This window comes from Gopherus flavomarginatus, chromosome 9 (genome assembly GCF_025201925.1).
Source record: "Gopherus flavomarginatus isolate rGopFla2 chromosome 9, rGopFla2.mat.asm, whole genome shotgun sequence".
In the NCBI taxonomy this organism is placed as follows: domain Eukaryota; kingdom Metazoa; phylum Chordata; order Testudines; family Testudinidae; genus Gopherus; species Gopherus flavomarginatus.
The window spans coordinates 10,982,112-10,996,312 of NC_066625.1; the positions used below are offsets into that span (position 1 = coordinate 10,982,112).

Here is a 14,201-nt window from a genome sequence, read left to right on the forward strand (position 1 = left end):
CGTGCCTACTCAGTGAAAGCTAGGAATACAGCAGCACTTAGCCACAGATTGACCATGCTTGGCTCCTTCCTTTGTTGCTGCAGGTTACAGGAAACTGCTTTCGGAACTGGATGAAGGACTGATCACGTCAGGAGACTCATTTCACATCCGTCTGAATCTGAACATTTCTAGCCAGCTGGACTGCTGCTCCCTGTCGGTGAAGTGTGATGAGATAGTGCATATTCTTGACACCATGTACCAGGGGAAGTGTGAGTGGCTGTGTGCCAGAGTTGACCCTTTCACTGACAGGAACCTGGAAACAGGGACCATCCCCAGCTACAGCAGGTGAGCATAATGCAGGCTGAAATAGGACAGTGACCATGACCGTGAGCAGCAACTGTATAAGCACTGTTGTGTAAATCAGTACCTGCTATAATGGGAGGAGGTGCAACTCTCAGGGTTGGTGGTCAGGATGGGTGTTTGGTTGCAACATAAGCATAAGCATGTGAGCATAAGGGTTTTGAGGGGGAGACCCCAGATTTTATTAGGAGACTGTGAGTTTCTCAGAGAGCAGGATCGGAAGATGTACAGTGGAGACCCCCTTTTCGTCAGCTGTGTACCACAGTCCTGCTGACTATTTTGTTCCGTGTCTTCACTGTGTAATTCATCCATTCCTCATTGCTGTTCTCTTTAGTCTTTTCCCAAACACTGACCATTGATTGCATCCACTCTTCCTCTAGATGATCTCAAATGCATCTTCTTGATCCACATGTTCATTGTTTCATGCAGAGCCCAGCAACTCTTTCTGGTGAAGCTACAGCGGTTGATGCACAGAGGCAGCAGGGATGAGACGGAAAGTTCATCCAACACTCTTCGAGCACTCCGGGTAGGTCTCCACAGCCAAGGTCTTTCCACACCAATTGCTCTAGCACTCTGTATTGCTCACTACTTCATCTTTACCTTACATTCCTGTTGTGAATCACTCTCTGGAAGCTTCCTTTGGTCCACTCTGTGGGTAACTGTCTTGTGTCTCCATTCCTTTTACCCACAGTGTTCCCTGCTCAAAGTCTAGCTCCAGTATAATTTTAACTCCTGATGCTGACAGGGAGAAGTCGCCACATGTTTAATATCCACTCTACTTGGCCTCTAGTCTCTTTAAGTCTTCCACACCTCTAACCTTCCAAAGGTCTTTCCCTCAATCGTACATGGGAAGAAGCTGTGTCCTTAGAGCTAATAATCAGAATTTTTTCTCTCCTGTCTTGAACAAGCATCTAACCCTTAGAATTCTCTTTGTCCCAGGGCCCAAAGAATCTGTCTTCTCCAAAAGTATATTCCATGTAGAGAAGTTGGATTACTGTACCGTCTGTGCATCAGGTCTTCAGACTTTCCCCCCTACTCACAATGATACTGGGTTAAGTCTATTCCTTTAGCCCCAAGAGTTCCTATTCTGTACATTAGTACATTAGTTTTCTGCTATATTAGCCACCATGTGTGCACCTAGCACTCTTTTAACACGCTTTGGGACCACACATAAGAATGCTTCCAATAATGCAGAGATGCTACAATCACCATTTGGATTAGACTTCAAACAAGGTAAAGCACCAGATGGTCCTCCAGTCTCCTCTGATCAAGTGTCAGGGTAGATGGCAATCACTGGCATAAATGCATGACTGGATGCAAATAGCCCTGCCATCCCACAGTAAATTAGTCACTGCACAGGTGGCCTCTGGTCAAATCTCTAGTGCAGACACAGTCACAAAACTTCCTCTGAAGAGTGGCATGTGGGGAAGTAGTAACAGGAGCAGAGTTTCTCAGCCTAGGCAGTGCTAGGTCTGTGGTTTGCACAGAACACTCCTTAACTTTGTAATGGGTATGAATGCTAACAAGTAGCAATCTCCTTAACTGTAAATAGCCGAATAGCTGCTCAAGACCTGTTTTGGTTTTTGGATGCTACGATTTACTGAGATTGATCTTTTCCTGTATAATTCTTATTAGAATACACTGCAGCCAGAGGACCCACAGAATGACCCCAAAGCCAGCCCTCGCCTCTCCCGCGCAAGCTTCCTTTTGGGACAAATTTTACAGGTAATAAAGTTAAAATTCTCCTCTACAAAACATCAGAGCATGATTTTTCACTGGAGTCAGACATCTCTTTGTGACATTCTCAGCTATCATGTTCGCTCAGAGTCTAACTTCCCGTGCTGGAGACCTTGTACAAGTGCTTATGATTGTCACAAAGAGCTTTAACATATGAGAAATCTGATTGATATATACTTTCTAACTGTCCCTGTCATGCGGGACCTTTAGCTTTTAATACTCTCATCTCCATTATTAATACAATCTGAGTATATTATACAGCCCTGCCCTGAAGGGCTAAAATGGACCTTATCTGAAGCATGACAATAAATTATCTTGGCCAGACTAACTCTCTTGGTACTTAGGAGAATGAAATCCCAGAAGAGAATAGTTTTTTTTTAATTGCAGGGCCAGATATCATGAAGAGGATGGCAAATGGGTGGGTGAATGGTATGATTCATAGATTCCAAGATCAGATGAGACCTTTGCCATTATCTAGTATGAACTCCTGTATAACACAGGTCATTGAACTTCCCCCAGACAATTCCGAGAGCAGATCTTTTAAAAAAACATCCAATCTTCATTTAAAAATTGTCAGTGATGGAGACTCCACCATGACCCTTGGTAAATTGTTCCAATGGTTAATTACTCTCACTTAAATATTTGCACCTTATTTCTAGTCTGCATTTATCTAGCTTCAGTTTCCAACCATTGGACCATGTTGTGCCTTTCTCTGCTAGACTGAAGAGCACATTATTAACATAAATCCCCAAGGGTGTGGTTGGGAAGGTTAGCGAATGCACAGGTGAGGGAGTGAATATTTGGGTGGATGGTGTATGAAAGAAGCATTTTATTGAGTGTTTAATTCTGCTATAGGAAAAAAATGTTGAGTGCTGACAAACTAAATGTTGGTGGGTGCAATAAGGTAAGGGTACAGAAATGGGTAGTCTCTGGAACTGCTGTGCTAACATTCGTAGTGGGCATGCTACTCCCCAGTCAGGGCCGACGCTTCCATTTAGGCGACTTAGGAGGTCGCCTAGGGCACCAGGATTTGGGAGGGCGGCAGACTGCTCTGGTGGACCTCCCGCAGGCGTGCCTGCAGAGGGTCCGCTGGTCCCGCGGCTCCGGTGGAGCATCCACAGGCACGCCTGCGGCAGGTCCACCAGAGCCACGGGACCAGCAGACCATCCACAGGAACGCCTGCGAGAGGCCCATGGGAGCCGCAGGACCGGCTACCCGGCCCTGCCCCTAGGGCGCCAAAAACCCTGGCACCGCTCCTGTCCCCAGTGAGTCCATCTGTAGTAACTCTGTTGATGCCGGAGGGTTTTGAGAAAGAAATTGAACATGACTCATAAGTAGAGAGAACAAGAGGAAAAGAATTCCACAAGGGAATAACAAAAGCGGAAGGTCAGATCTACGTTGTTTAAAATAGCCCTGGAATTCAGTCAGCAGCTCTGTGGAAGGGTTGGTGAACCTATAGCCTTGTTTTTGCTAGACACGGAGGTAATTCAAATCTGGTAGATAATGGAAAGGGGCATGGAGCAAACAAATATGTGGAAGAATAAAGAATATAATTCCATAGAATGGGTGAGGGTCAAGCCTCTTTGTTTGCTCTTTCAGTTTGTTAGCAGGTCTGAAAACAAATACAAACGTATGAACAGCAATGAGCGAGTCCGCATTGTCACTGGTTATTCCTCCAGTCTGGCCCGGACCTCTTCTGAAGCAATGAAGCTGTTGCCTGATAAACTGGAAGGTAAGGACATAACAGCACAACAGGATTGTATACCCGCTTGGCATAGGTTAAATGACTACACAAGTGGAAGGCAGTGCACAATCAGATCCTCGGCCTTTTCCATATCTAATTTTTATGTTGTGCATGTGACTCAGTCCTTGGAATTTTCTGGAGAGGCCGGGGGAAGATAGGTCTTGAAAACAAGTCCATTGGCCTGAAACTTCCTATTTTGTTGACAACTGTTCCTAGGTTCTCTCCTGTTCTTCCTCCAAGGAGGTATAACTCCAAGTAATGAATTAGAGTTAAACAAAGGAAAATTTAAGCTGTTAATCAGGAAAAATATCAAACTGAGTGGTCTATTTAGCTGTGAAATAGTCTCCCAAGGACAATGACGAGGGGCTATTGCTTGAGTCATTTAAAACTAGACCAGACATTGCACTGGAGAATATACTGTAGGGGAAGTACTGCTCTGGGTGGAGGGATGGATAAGTTGACCAAACATGCAATTCCCTTCTCTAATGTATATGTGATTCTTCTACATCCTTCTGCTAGTACTGGTGAAGAATAAACTAGATTGTAAACGGTCTCCTCTTTACTCAGATTTGGATTCAGAAAGTGAAATCAATAAGAGCCTAAGTCTGATCCCCTATAGTTTGGTGCGACCAATCCACTGTGACCGCAGGCGCCCGGTCCTCTTCTCTCCCACTATGCTTGCAAAGACCTTGGTGCAGAAGCTTCTCAATTCTGGAGGTGCCTTGGAATTCAACATGTGCAAGCCAGGTAAATGTGTAAAAGATTGCAGTACGTATTAAATTTAGCAAGCCTTTTTGCTGTAGGCATACAAACGCCAGCTGCTGGGGACTCCTGCTGCCATGTCACCAAACAGCACAGCTCTGCATCCTGCAACGTGACAATTTGTAAGAACATTCTAAATGTGTCTGAGATATCCATGGTCCTGAGGTGCTGTGTCTGTGAACATTGTACATGTGTAGGGTCTATAGTTGCCATGATACACTCCAGGGACTGGCATGTTGTGAGTGTTCTTTGTCAGTACTAATGTGTTTAACTCTAGATAGTGGAACATTTCCATCAGCTTGTGTCTAGCTGTTGCTATAATGATGAATATCTTCCTTCCAACCAACGATAGGTTTCTTTCCAGTCCAGGGCAATCTTGCATTTCATCTTCTCCAAAGACTGGGTTTTTGAGTGAAACTCTTTCTTGTTAACTGTTTACCACTCAAAGCAATATCCTGTACCGTGATTGCTCTGGGATACACTACTGTCATAGCTCCAATTAAGTGCCACCTCTCTTCTACTCACCAGACAGCTATGAGGATCCAGGTGCTGAATCCCTTCTGTTTTAAGCCTGCAGACTATGAACAGAGTACAGTCACTCCCCTGGTTTAGGATCCCTAACATGCCTTCAGAGTACAGATCTTAATCTGGCACCCCCTCCTGAGAGCTTAGACTGCACAGCCCAGTCCCTAGAACCAGTGTTGGCCCCTCAGGATGTGTCTTCACAGCACAGTTATCTCGGGTTATAACTTGACTGTGACCACTAACTCAATTCCCATCCACACACGCAAATCTCTAGCTTGAATTAATTGGTGCTGTAGGCTTGGGCTAGCTAGCCCATTGGTGGGGTCTTGGGCTGAAGCTCAAGTGCTTCTGAGTAATACAGCAGGGATGCAACAGCTTAAGTTGCAAGCACTCCACAGCAACTAATCAAAATGCACCCTCAGACTCCTGCTATAGCTTAAACACACCCTCTTTCAGAACTCCACCTGCAGTTTTGAGGCTTCTGGATTTCCTCTTGGAGGCGCGTGGTAAGGTGTGGCACATAGCACATAAAGACTTCACACAGGATTCTAACACATTATTGCTCTTTCTTAATAGCAGGAGACACGCAGCCCTATACACAAATAAGAAACCCTAAGTGCATTGCACTGCCTTAGTTTCTCCACCATTCTGGAGCATTCTGTGGGCTGGAGTCAGAGTCCTTTGAGGCCATCCAGCATCCTTCCATTGCAGTGCATGGTTTGTGTTCTGAAACATGGAGCCTTCTCTCCCTGCACACCCATGCCAGCTTTGGCTGGCCAGTCCATCCTCTTCCCCTCTCCTGCCCACACTTTATGTGTGTCTCCCTGTGAGCCCTTTCATAGCTTTTCAGTTCTTCAGTCAGGTGACTCCTCGATCAGCCTGTTCTGATGACCCCAGACCCTTATCGGGTGACTTCATTGCCAGGTGATCTCTCCCCTGACAAACCAATTTTCCTGGTTTGGAACCAGTCAGTTGTCTAGGATCTTTATGTTTGAACAGAAGACCATCTGAGTTAATGACCCACTGTTGTCAGCCCTGTATCAATACCCATTCGAATTTCAGTCCAACACGGAGGTAAAGAGGTCACAGAGAAGTCAAAATGGAGTTTGCAGCTTGGTAAAGTTACCGACAAAGAATTCATAATCCAACACAATAATAATAAATTATACAAACAGATTTCCCAGATCATCACAACTATCTTATGAAGAGAGACTCTTAGGTTAAAAACCATCTGTTCTGAAATTCCAGTACCCTGGTCTCTGTTATTATGAACAACTTAGACTGATATAAATACAGTAATTTTAAGAGTCTAATTTACTCTGCCATTTGTATGGTTTGTTTACTATTCTGTATTTCACACACCTTGCATAGTGAAATTGGTCTGTTGCTAGTCAGATTGATTTTCAGATTCCTAGGCTCTGTACCGTGCTGTTGAGTTTGGTTTGCAGTGTTTATTTAGTGTGAGTACAAGAGCTGGGTAAGCTCTTTGGAGGAGGAACCATCTCTCTGCTATATGGTTGTCCAAGACCTAGTACAACGGGCCGGGACCCCTTAGCCCCATGGCAACACCAGTAATAATGTGGTGATATATAACCTAATGCAGTGTGAAATGCTGTCTCAGCTACTACCCAGCCTTGTGATTTGGTGCTGTGGAACATAGTCGCTCTTTGATTTTAGGTGTTGGTATAGTTTTTACTATATCATATTGTTGTAATTGGGTGCATTGATTGTGTTGTGGTGATTGCTCAGAAATTCACTGGCGCAGGCCATATTTGAGGCTTCAGTTCAATTAAATGAATGAAATGAGACCAGCACTGAGGAAGACTCATGGTCTTCTTTCCCTGTACCGTCAGCATCCTCTCTGAATTCCTGCGGGACATTTTCCTAGGTGCACATATTATGTGAACCTACTAACCTTCCTTTCATCCCCTTCCCTCTCCAGATATTATGACAAAGGAAGAGTTCCTAAGGAAGCAAAGGACGGAGACTATCATCTTTTCCAGAGAGAAGAATCCAAACACCTATGAATGCATTGTACCTGCCAATATTGAGGCCGTCACTGCCAAGGTGAGGGTTGTGGAATGTAGCCAGTATTTAGGCAGTCTACAGAGCTGGTTGCTTTTCATAAAAAAAGTGGTCAGTTAACTGCCACATTAAGGGCTTATGTTTTCAGAGTAGCTTCTTTTTTCTCCCTTTCACATCCTGTTCCCAGATTTCTATTTATCTTTCCCCAAAGAGCTTTAGCTTTGTGCAGTTATTTTTCCTTTCTTTTTGATCCTTAGCCATATCCTTTTACATTTGCACTCTCTCTCTGTGATGGCCTACCTTGATAGAGTGAAATACCCTTTCATTTCCTACCCACTCTTCCCTAGTCTGTGTGTGAATGCAAAAGAGAGAGAGGGGAGCTAGACAAGGAAAAGGATAGACTGGGATACAGAGAGAGACAGTGATATGCAGTATAAAGATAAACATTGTGAGACAGAGAGAGAGCTTCAAATACAGTTTATTTGTTACACGGTGGAGAAAAAAAGAAGGATTAAAGTGAGTAGTTGGTTGTTTTTCAGAAGTAATTACAGTATATGGTCTCTTTGATCAAAGACCACACCCATGCATGTGACTATATAATATATGTCTGACTTTATTTTTTGTTTATAGTATTTTAGCTTGTTCATTACCTTTAGGTCAGGTCACTCATTTTTAAACCTTTGCAAAAGGAGAGCTCTCATACTGAGTACTAAAATGAGCTTTTGTCTGATAGGCTAGTTGTGGATTTTGGACCTGAAATGTACATTTGATGTAAAGGTTTTACATCAGGTCTGATGAATGAAGAGCAATTCACCTGACCCTGTTGAGATATGTCTGTCTGTCTCACAAGATATTAGTGTAAGATACTAGCTGTGGATGTTCCCTCATGACCCTGTTATGACTTTATGTTTTTAGAATAAGCATTGTCTGCTGGAAGCTGGGATAAGCTGCACAAAGGATTTAATCAAAGCCAAGATATATCCCATTATTCTCTTTATCAGAGTCTCAGAGAAAAACATCAAAAGGTTCAGGTAACATATCAAATCTTTCAGACATATGCTATTGTGTCTTTGTCACTGAATAACACTATAGTCCAATGACTTTATCATGAGAGCTGGGGAGCTTCTTCTTGCTAATCTAGTACTTCAGTATGGCTCTGTTTCCTCCCATGGCTCCTCGCCGGAAATATGACCCCTGGAGTAGCTATGAGTTGCCCCAAATCCAGCACTCTGTCATCACTCCTGACAGCAATGTTTGTTGCAGGAGGACGGCATTGGACGGGACTATCTGAGCGCTCCTCCATACTGAGCGCTCCTGTGCCATTCCCTACTGGGAAAGATTGGGTCAGGAGTAGTGATAATCTCCCTACAACGAGCACTCCTTCATCGTTCTCCATGTCAGTTTTGGTGGGAGAGGACATGACCGGAGTAGCTGTCACATTCCAGCTGTCCTACACCCTTCTTTACATCAACTCTTGCTGGGAGAGAGGGAGATTGTAGGGATTCACTTTAAACACAACCCTGTTTTTGCTTATTTTCGGCTTGGTCATCTGATGCAGGAAGCTGTTGCCAAAGCCAGAGACTGAGGAGGAGTTCCTACGCATGTGTCGCCAGAAGGAGAAAGAGCTGGAGACACTACCATGCCTTTATGCCCCCCTAGAGGCAGACATGTGGAGCAGTATTGAGGATCTCATCCGAATAATCAAGGAGAAGATTGGGGAAGAGCAGCGTAAAACCATCTGGATAGACGAAGATCAGCTATAAAAATAGCAGCAAATAAAATGGAGCTCATTGGCAATGAAAGGACACCGTAAAGTGGAGCTGAGGCTTTCAGAATTCTCTGATGCAGTGCCGGCCGCTCCTGTTTCATCTTTGCTGGCTGGGGACTCTTGCTGCTGGCAGAATTTGTGTGTCTAATGAAATCAGAGCTGTGTGTTTAACAGTGAGTGTCCCAGATGCTAGGTAGCTAGGACATGGATGAGAACGCTGCTACCGGCATAGTGCCGGATCCCCCATTCAGAGTCGGCAGCTGTTTAACACATGAGAAGGCCAAAGATCTCGAGAGAGAGCTTGAGGTAATTTATTATGTATAAAGATGGACCTCATTAGTTTCCTGATGTGACCAGAGTAGTGAAATCTATAGGGAGATAAAGGATCAGGGTCAGGCTGAAGGACATGGAACCTATGGAGCACCCCACGCCCAGTCCAAAGTGAGAAGCTGAGTATGTTCCATTAACGAAGCTGCAAGGTGCCCAGTAGCAACAGAAACACTGCAACTGATACCCTCCGCAGCTACCCAGCCCTGTGTGTACATGTATGTGCAGTCATGTGGGAAGGAAAGGAAATAACCCTTGTTCCTGGCATTAATGAAAATGACAGTTTATTTTCCCTTTATTTTTAAACCTCCCTTCTGTTTAGCAAATTGCAGGAGCCTGCCTAGTTGTGGCACCCTCAACAAAGCAAACTCCCAGCTCCCCAATGGCAAATCAAACCTTTCCAAATGGGCCCACCCTTCACTTTGTTGATCCCCGTTACTGTTATTTTACTAGTCCCACTACTTCAATCCTGAATTTCAAAAAGATGCCAATATAGTTAAAAAGTAGAGTATATAGAACTATAACTCAACCCATCTTAATCTACGGAACAAAGACTTGGCCAGCCACAAGAAAGGAAATCAGTATGCTCTCCACCATGGAAATGAAGATGTTGAGATTGTCAAATGGTTGGATGCTCCATGATAGGAAATGTAATGAGGTTGTAAGGGGCCTTATGTGGGTTGCCGCAACTGAAGTCAAGTTGAGGAAGGTTAGGTTATGTCAGTATGGAGACCTGAGAGCTATATCAGTAGAATGGCTCTTGCAATGATTGTAGACAGAAGAGGACAAAAGGGGAGACCAAAGACTTGGTACATAGACCAAATATCTCTAGACCTCAGAGAGACCAATCTGCATGACAGCCAGGCATACAGTCGTGAGTTTTGGAAGAAGGCTATAAAAGTTGCTGACTCCCAGTAGGAAAGTGGTGAGAAAGAAGAAGAATTTTGGTGCAGGACTAACACTCCTGGAAACTGGATGTCTGCATTTACCCCAGAGACCTACATGCTACCCCAGCACTGCCATCTGCCAACATGCCCGCTCTGAATAGGAGGGACCATTTTTAGAGGATGATTGGGAAAATTCTTCCTCTAGGAGAAATTCTTCCTCTAGGGGAAGTTCAGTTTCAGTGACCAATTTGGTCCTTGGCCTCTGCCATGATTGCCAGCATGGAAGCCAATGAGTATCACACTTGGCTGTAGACATCTGGGGTAAAATTTTCAAAAGTGTCTACATTACTTAGGAACATAGGCCCCATTTTCAAAGCACTGCCTTCTGTTGACAGTCAGTGGGACGTAAGCGCCTTTGTCACTTATGTGCTTCTGAAAATGTTACGCCTGTACACTAGGCACTGGATTGAAACCACCAAATTAATTTTCACAGCAGCCTTCCAATATTAATGATGTGCCCCTCTACTGACCTGGAATAAATGAAACAGTGACCTGTGGCTGTACATTCCTTTTCCCTTGAGTCATCCGTGCCTCCTCATTCGCCTCCCTTTTTAGATGGATTCTACACTGAAAGTTGTCGTTGCCCCTGTGCTCATCCAGAGTCCCTGGTTTCAGTGCTTCAGGCCAGCATGCAGCAGCTAGTAATAAAAAGGCACACAGAGCCCAAGCAAAACATCTGGTACTGTCACAGTTGCTAGATGAGTGACTGCATTATCCTTGGGAGGTGTCTCTGATGTTCATGTGTGCTGGGTGCCTCTCCACGGTGATGCACTTTTTTCTGTCCTGGTCAGCTTGCCAGACTGTGCCTACACATGCAGTGGTGTACTTTATTATTTTTTTCTTATGGTACCTAATAGAAATCATTGCCTATTTTCCCTCTCATTCCCTGCTACTGTGCCCATCACATCATTAATGTTTGAAAAGCTGTTCATAGCAAGTATTTCTCTGAGAATAGTTAGTTGTCTGTCCTACTCCATATGCTGGGAATCTGCCCTCTTCTGCAGTGTAGGGGAGTAGAGAGATTATACCACTACTAGTAGTTTGTAATCCCAAAATTCTTTACAGATTATAGTATGCATATGTAATGACATGCAACCATTCTGTGGCAAGGAGTAACAACCAACTGGTGTACTCAGCACATTGCATGATTCTCTAGAGGGCATTTGTCACTTACAAGATCTGAAGGCAACATCATTTAGGAGGGCTACATGTCAGAGTGGCATTTTCCAGGTATTTGTCATGTCCTGAGACCACAGGGTTTAGTGTTGAACCATCTTTATGCAGAGACAATGGGAAGGTGGCAATAGAGACTGAGGTTGGAGGAGATGATAGAACTAATTATTTTTGTAAAAGGAGTGACTCCATGGAAGCGATGCAGTCTCCTGGCATCTTAACGCACCTACTGTGATTTCCAAGGCCGTTGATACTGTGAGGAATTCTGAGTGTCTGCTGGTGTGAACTAGTGGAGTCATCCCTAGCTCAACAAGCAGAAGTCCCAGTTCTAGTATGCCCAATTCCTTTACACAGGTGTCTGGCAACCTGTATAGTATGTGGAATCCTCATCCATTTTTCCAGGCTGAATTATTGGAGATGGGCTGGAAGTTTTGTTCCCCATCTGATCCCCAGATGTGAACTCAAGGGGCAGGGCCACAGCTGGTGTACATTGCCATAGCCTCATTGAAGTCAGTGGAATTATCTGTGACAACATACACCAGCTGAGGATCTGGATCCTGATCCAAGTGTCACCTCTCTGTAATGGGGCAAACTAACCTGTGGTATCTACACATATGCAAACAAATATGTGTTTTTCCAAATCTGAGGGTGTTCAGCATCTGTGTTCAGACTCCGCCTGTTCCAAAAATAGATTTGAGATCCACCTTTGGATCTGGGGCTCAGTTCCAGGTTTTTGATTCATCTAGTTCTTATTTGTGATGTATCTTCTTAAATTACCAACCCCACCTCCCTCAGTCACCCAGACATTCTTCTGAACACAGCCAATCTGTTAATCATCCTTGGGTAGCAGACAACATTTATTCAGAGTTTGCAAGGGATTAGGAGCAATAACTAAGCAAATTGCCCACCAGACAACTAATTGGAAATTGGTTTAATTTATTGTAGAATAAAGATGGGCCAAAAATCCCAGTCTGAACTCTCCTGGGTGTGGGGGTTTGAAATCCAGATTAGAATCCAAGCTTTCCCAAATGTCAGGCTGTTCACTCTTTAGCTCAAGGAGTGTCTCTTCATTCTTCATTTGTACAGCCCCTAGCACAATGGGGGTCCTGGTCCAATATTGGGCCTTCTAGGTGCTACCACGATACAAGTAAATAATATCAATAAAACAGTCCATTAAAGAAACATTCAAGCTGCAATACCACATTCAAACTGGAATCCAGGGTTTGAATCTGGAGATTTGGCTCAAGGCTATCTCTACTGAAGATGCATCTGATTTGTATAGCCTATAGTAAGTAAGCAAAGTTTACATCAAACTCTTAAAATACAAGTTACTGAAGGTTTGTAATTGGAAGCTGGAAAATGTCTCAATTTTCTTCAAAAATCTTAAGTTGAAAAGGTGAGATTTCCAACATCCAAGGTAATTGCCTTGTCACTTGATGAGCTATTTATTTTGTAAGAACACTTACAGAACCAGGAAATAAAAATCTTTTTTAAAAAATGAACTGTTGGAAAATCTATTTCTTTACCCTTAAGTAATTGCAATAAGAAGAGCTGGTTGAAAATTTTCCAATGGTATGTTTTTCCACCAAGAAGTGGAAAATGGAAACATTCCACAGAAGGAAGATAATTTTGATGAAATGTCATCACATCAAAATGAAGCCTTTTGATAATGTTGAAACATTCCATTTTGACATTTTCAGAATGGAATGTTTTGATTTTTGGTTTTGACATTTTTATGTTCATTTTTTTAAGTTGAAATGTTTCAATTGACCCAAAACAAAACATTTTCAAAAATTTAATTTCACAGGAAATTTTGAAATTCTCTCAAGTATCAGAGGGGTAGCTGTGTTAATCTGGATCTGTAAAAGCAGCAAAGAGTCCTGTGGCACCTTATAGACTAACAAACGTTTTGGAGCATGAACTTTCGTGGGTAAATACCCACTTCGTTGGATGCATGCACGTGCATGCAGCTTGTGCTCCAAACATATGTTAGTCTATAAGGTGCCACAGGACTCTTTGCTGCTTGAAATTCTATGTTTTGCTACAATTTAGACTGAAAACATATCTCAAAAATAATGGAATTTCCCCCACACAAAAATTCTGGCTCCCACACAGCTCTAGTAAAACAAACTTTGTTTACTATATTTTTGATAAAGTACCAGTAAGTCATGAGTGGGGTATTTAAAGTTTATTTCTATAACTTTAAAGTAACGTTAATAGTGGTGTACAGTCATCAGATGTGGGGCAGTATTTATGATAATAAAGAAAAGCAAACTAAATACAACTTTCCATTCTGCTTTGCCCAACTCTTAAATTATGCTGTATTGTGTAAGTCAGTATCATACAGGTCAGCACAGTGGGGAATTGCTGCATGTAAGAATTTCATGCAAACTTTATTACACAGTATTTGATTTTCTTTTGCATCAGCATGCTGGCTGGAGGCTAACCTGTCAATTGTTCTGCAGCAGCAGACAGCAATGGTAGCACAATTTGCCAGGGAGGGAGAGCATACACAAAGCAGATTCCTCCCTACAAAGTTTAGATGGAGGTCAGCTGCAGTTATTATAGAAATGTCTGTATATCACTTATATATTTGTGTTCGTTTATGCTGAACCATTTTCATGGCCTGAGGTTGGAGGACTCTTGCAGTGACCAAGTGCTGAAATCAGAATGCTGTATCCAGGCAGACTGAATTCAGTGCTGTGGGATTCCGAATTTGCGTGTAAACCCAGTGCTCTCAAGAGGATTAGAACATGCCAAATGGCTGCGTAAAATTGGGGTTTTTAAGCAGCAGTAATTACTCTATCTCATTATGACTCTGGGGCCGCAAGGCAGCGACAATCTAAGATTTTGC

At 43.3% G+C, this 14,201-nt stretch overlaps 1 protein-coding gene across 1 annotated transcript in view; it reads left to right on the forward strand.

Annotated features, from left to right (window-relative positions):
* Window positions 1–12,849, forward strand: part of CARD11 (caspase recruitment domain family member 11) — a 70,612-nt gene extending 57,763 nt beyond the window's left edge. The window contains exons 17-24 of the mRNA XM_050966281.1: window positions 84–324; window positions 769–865; window positions 1,975–2,064; window positions 3,676–3,808; window positions 4,388–4,567; window positions 7,050–7,174; window positions 8,048–8,163; window positions 8,691–12,849. Coding sequence (XP_050822238.1) covers window positions 84–324; window positions 769–865; window positions 1,975–2,064; window positions 3,676–3,808; window positions 4,388–4,567; window positions 7,050–7,174; window positions 8,048–8,163; window positions 8,691–8,895 — 1,187 coding nt within the window. The 3' untranslated portion in view covers window positions 8,896–12,849. The remainder of the gene's footprint in view (window positions 1–83; window positions 325–768; window positions 866–1,974; window positions 2,065–3,675; window positions 3,809–4,387; window positions 4,568–7,049; window positions 7,175–8,047; window positions 8,164–8,690) is intronic.
* The last annotated feature ends 1,352 nt before the right edge of the window (window positions 12,850–14,201 follow it).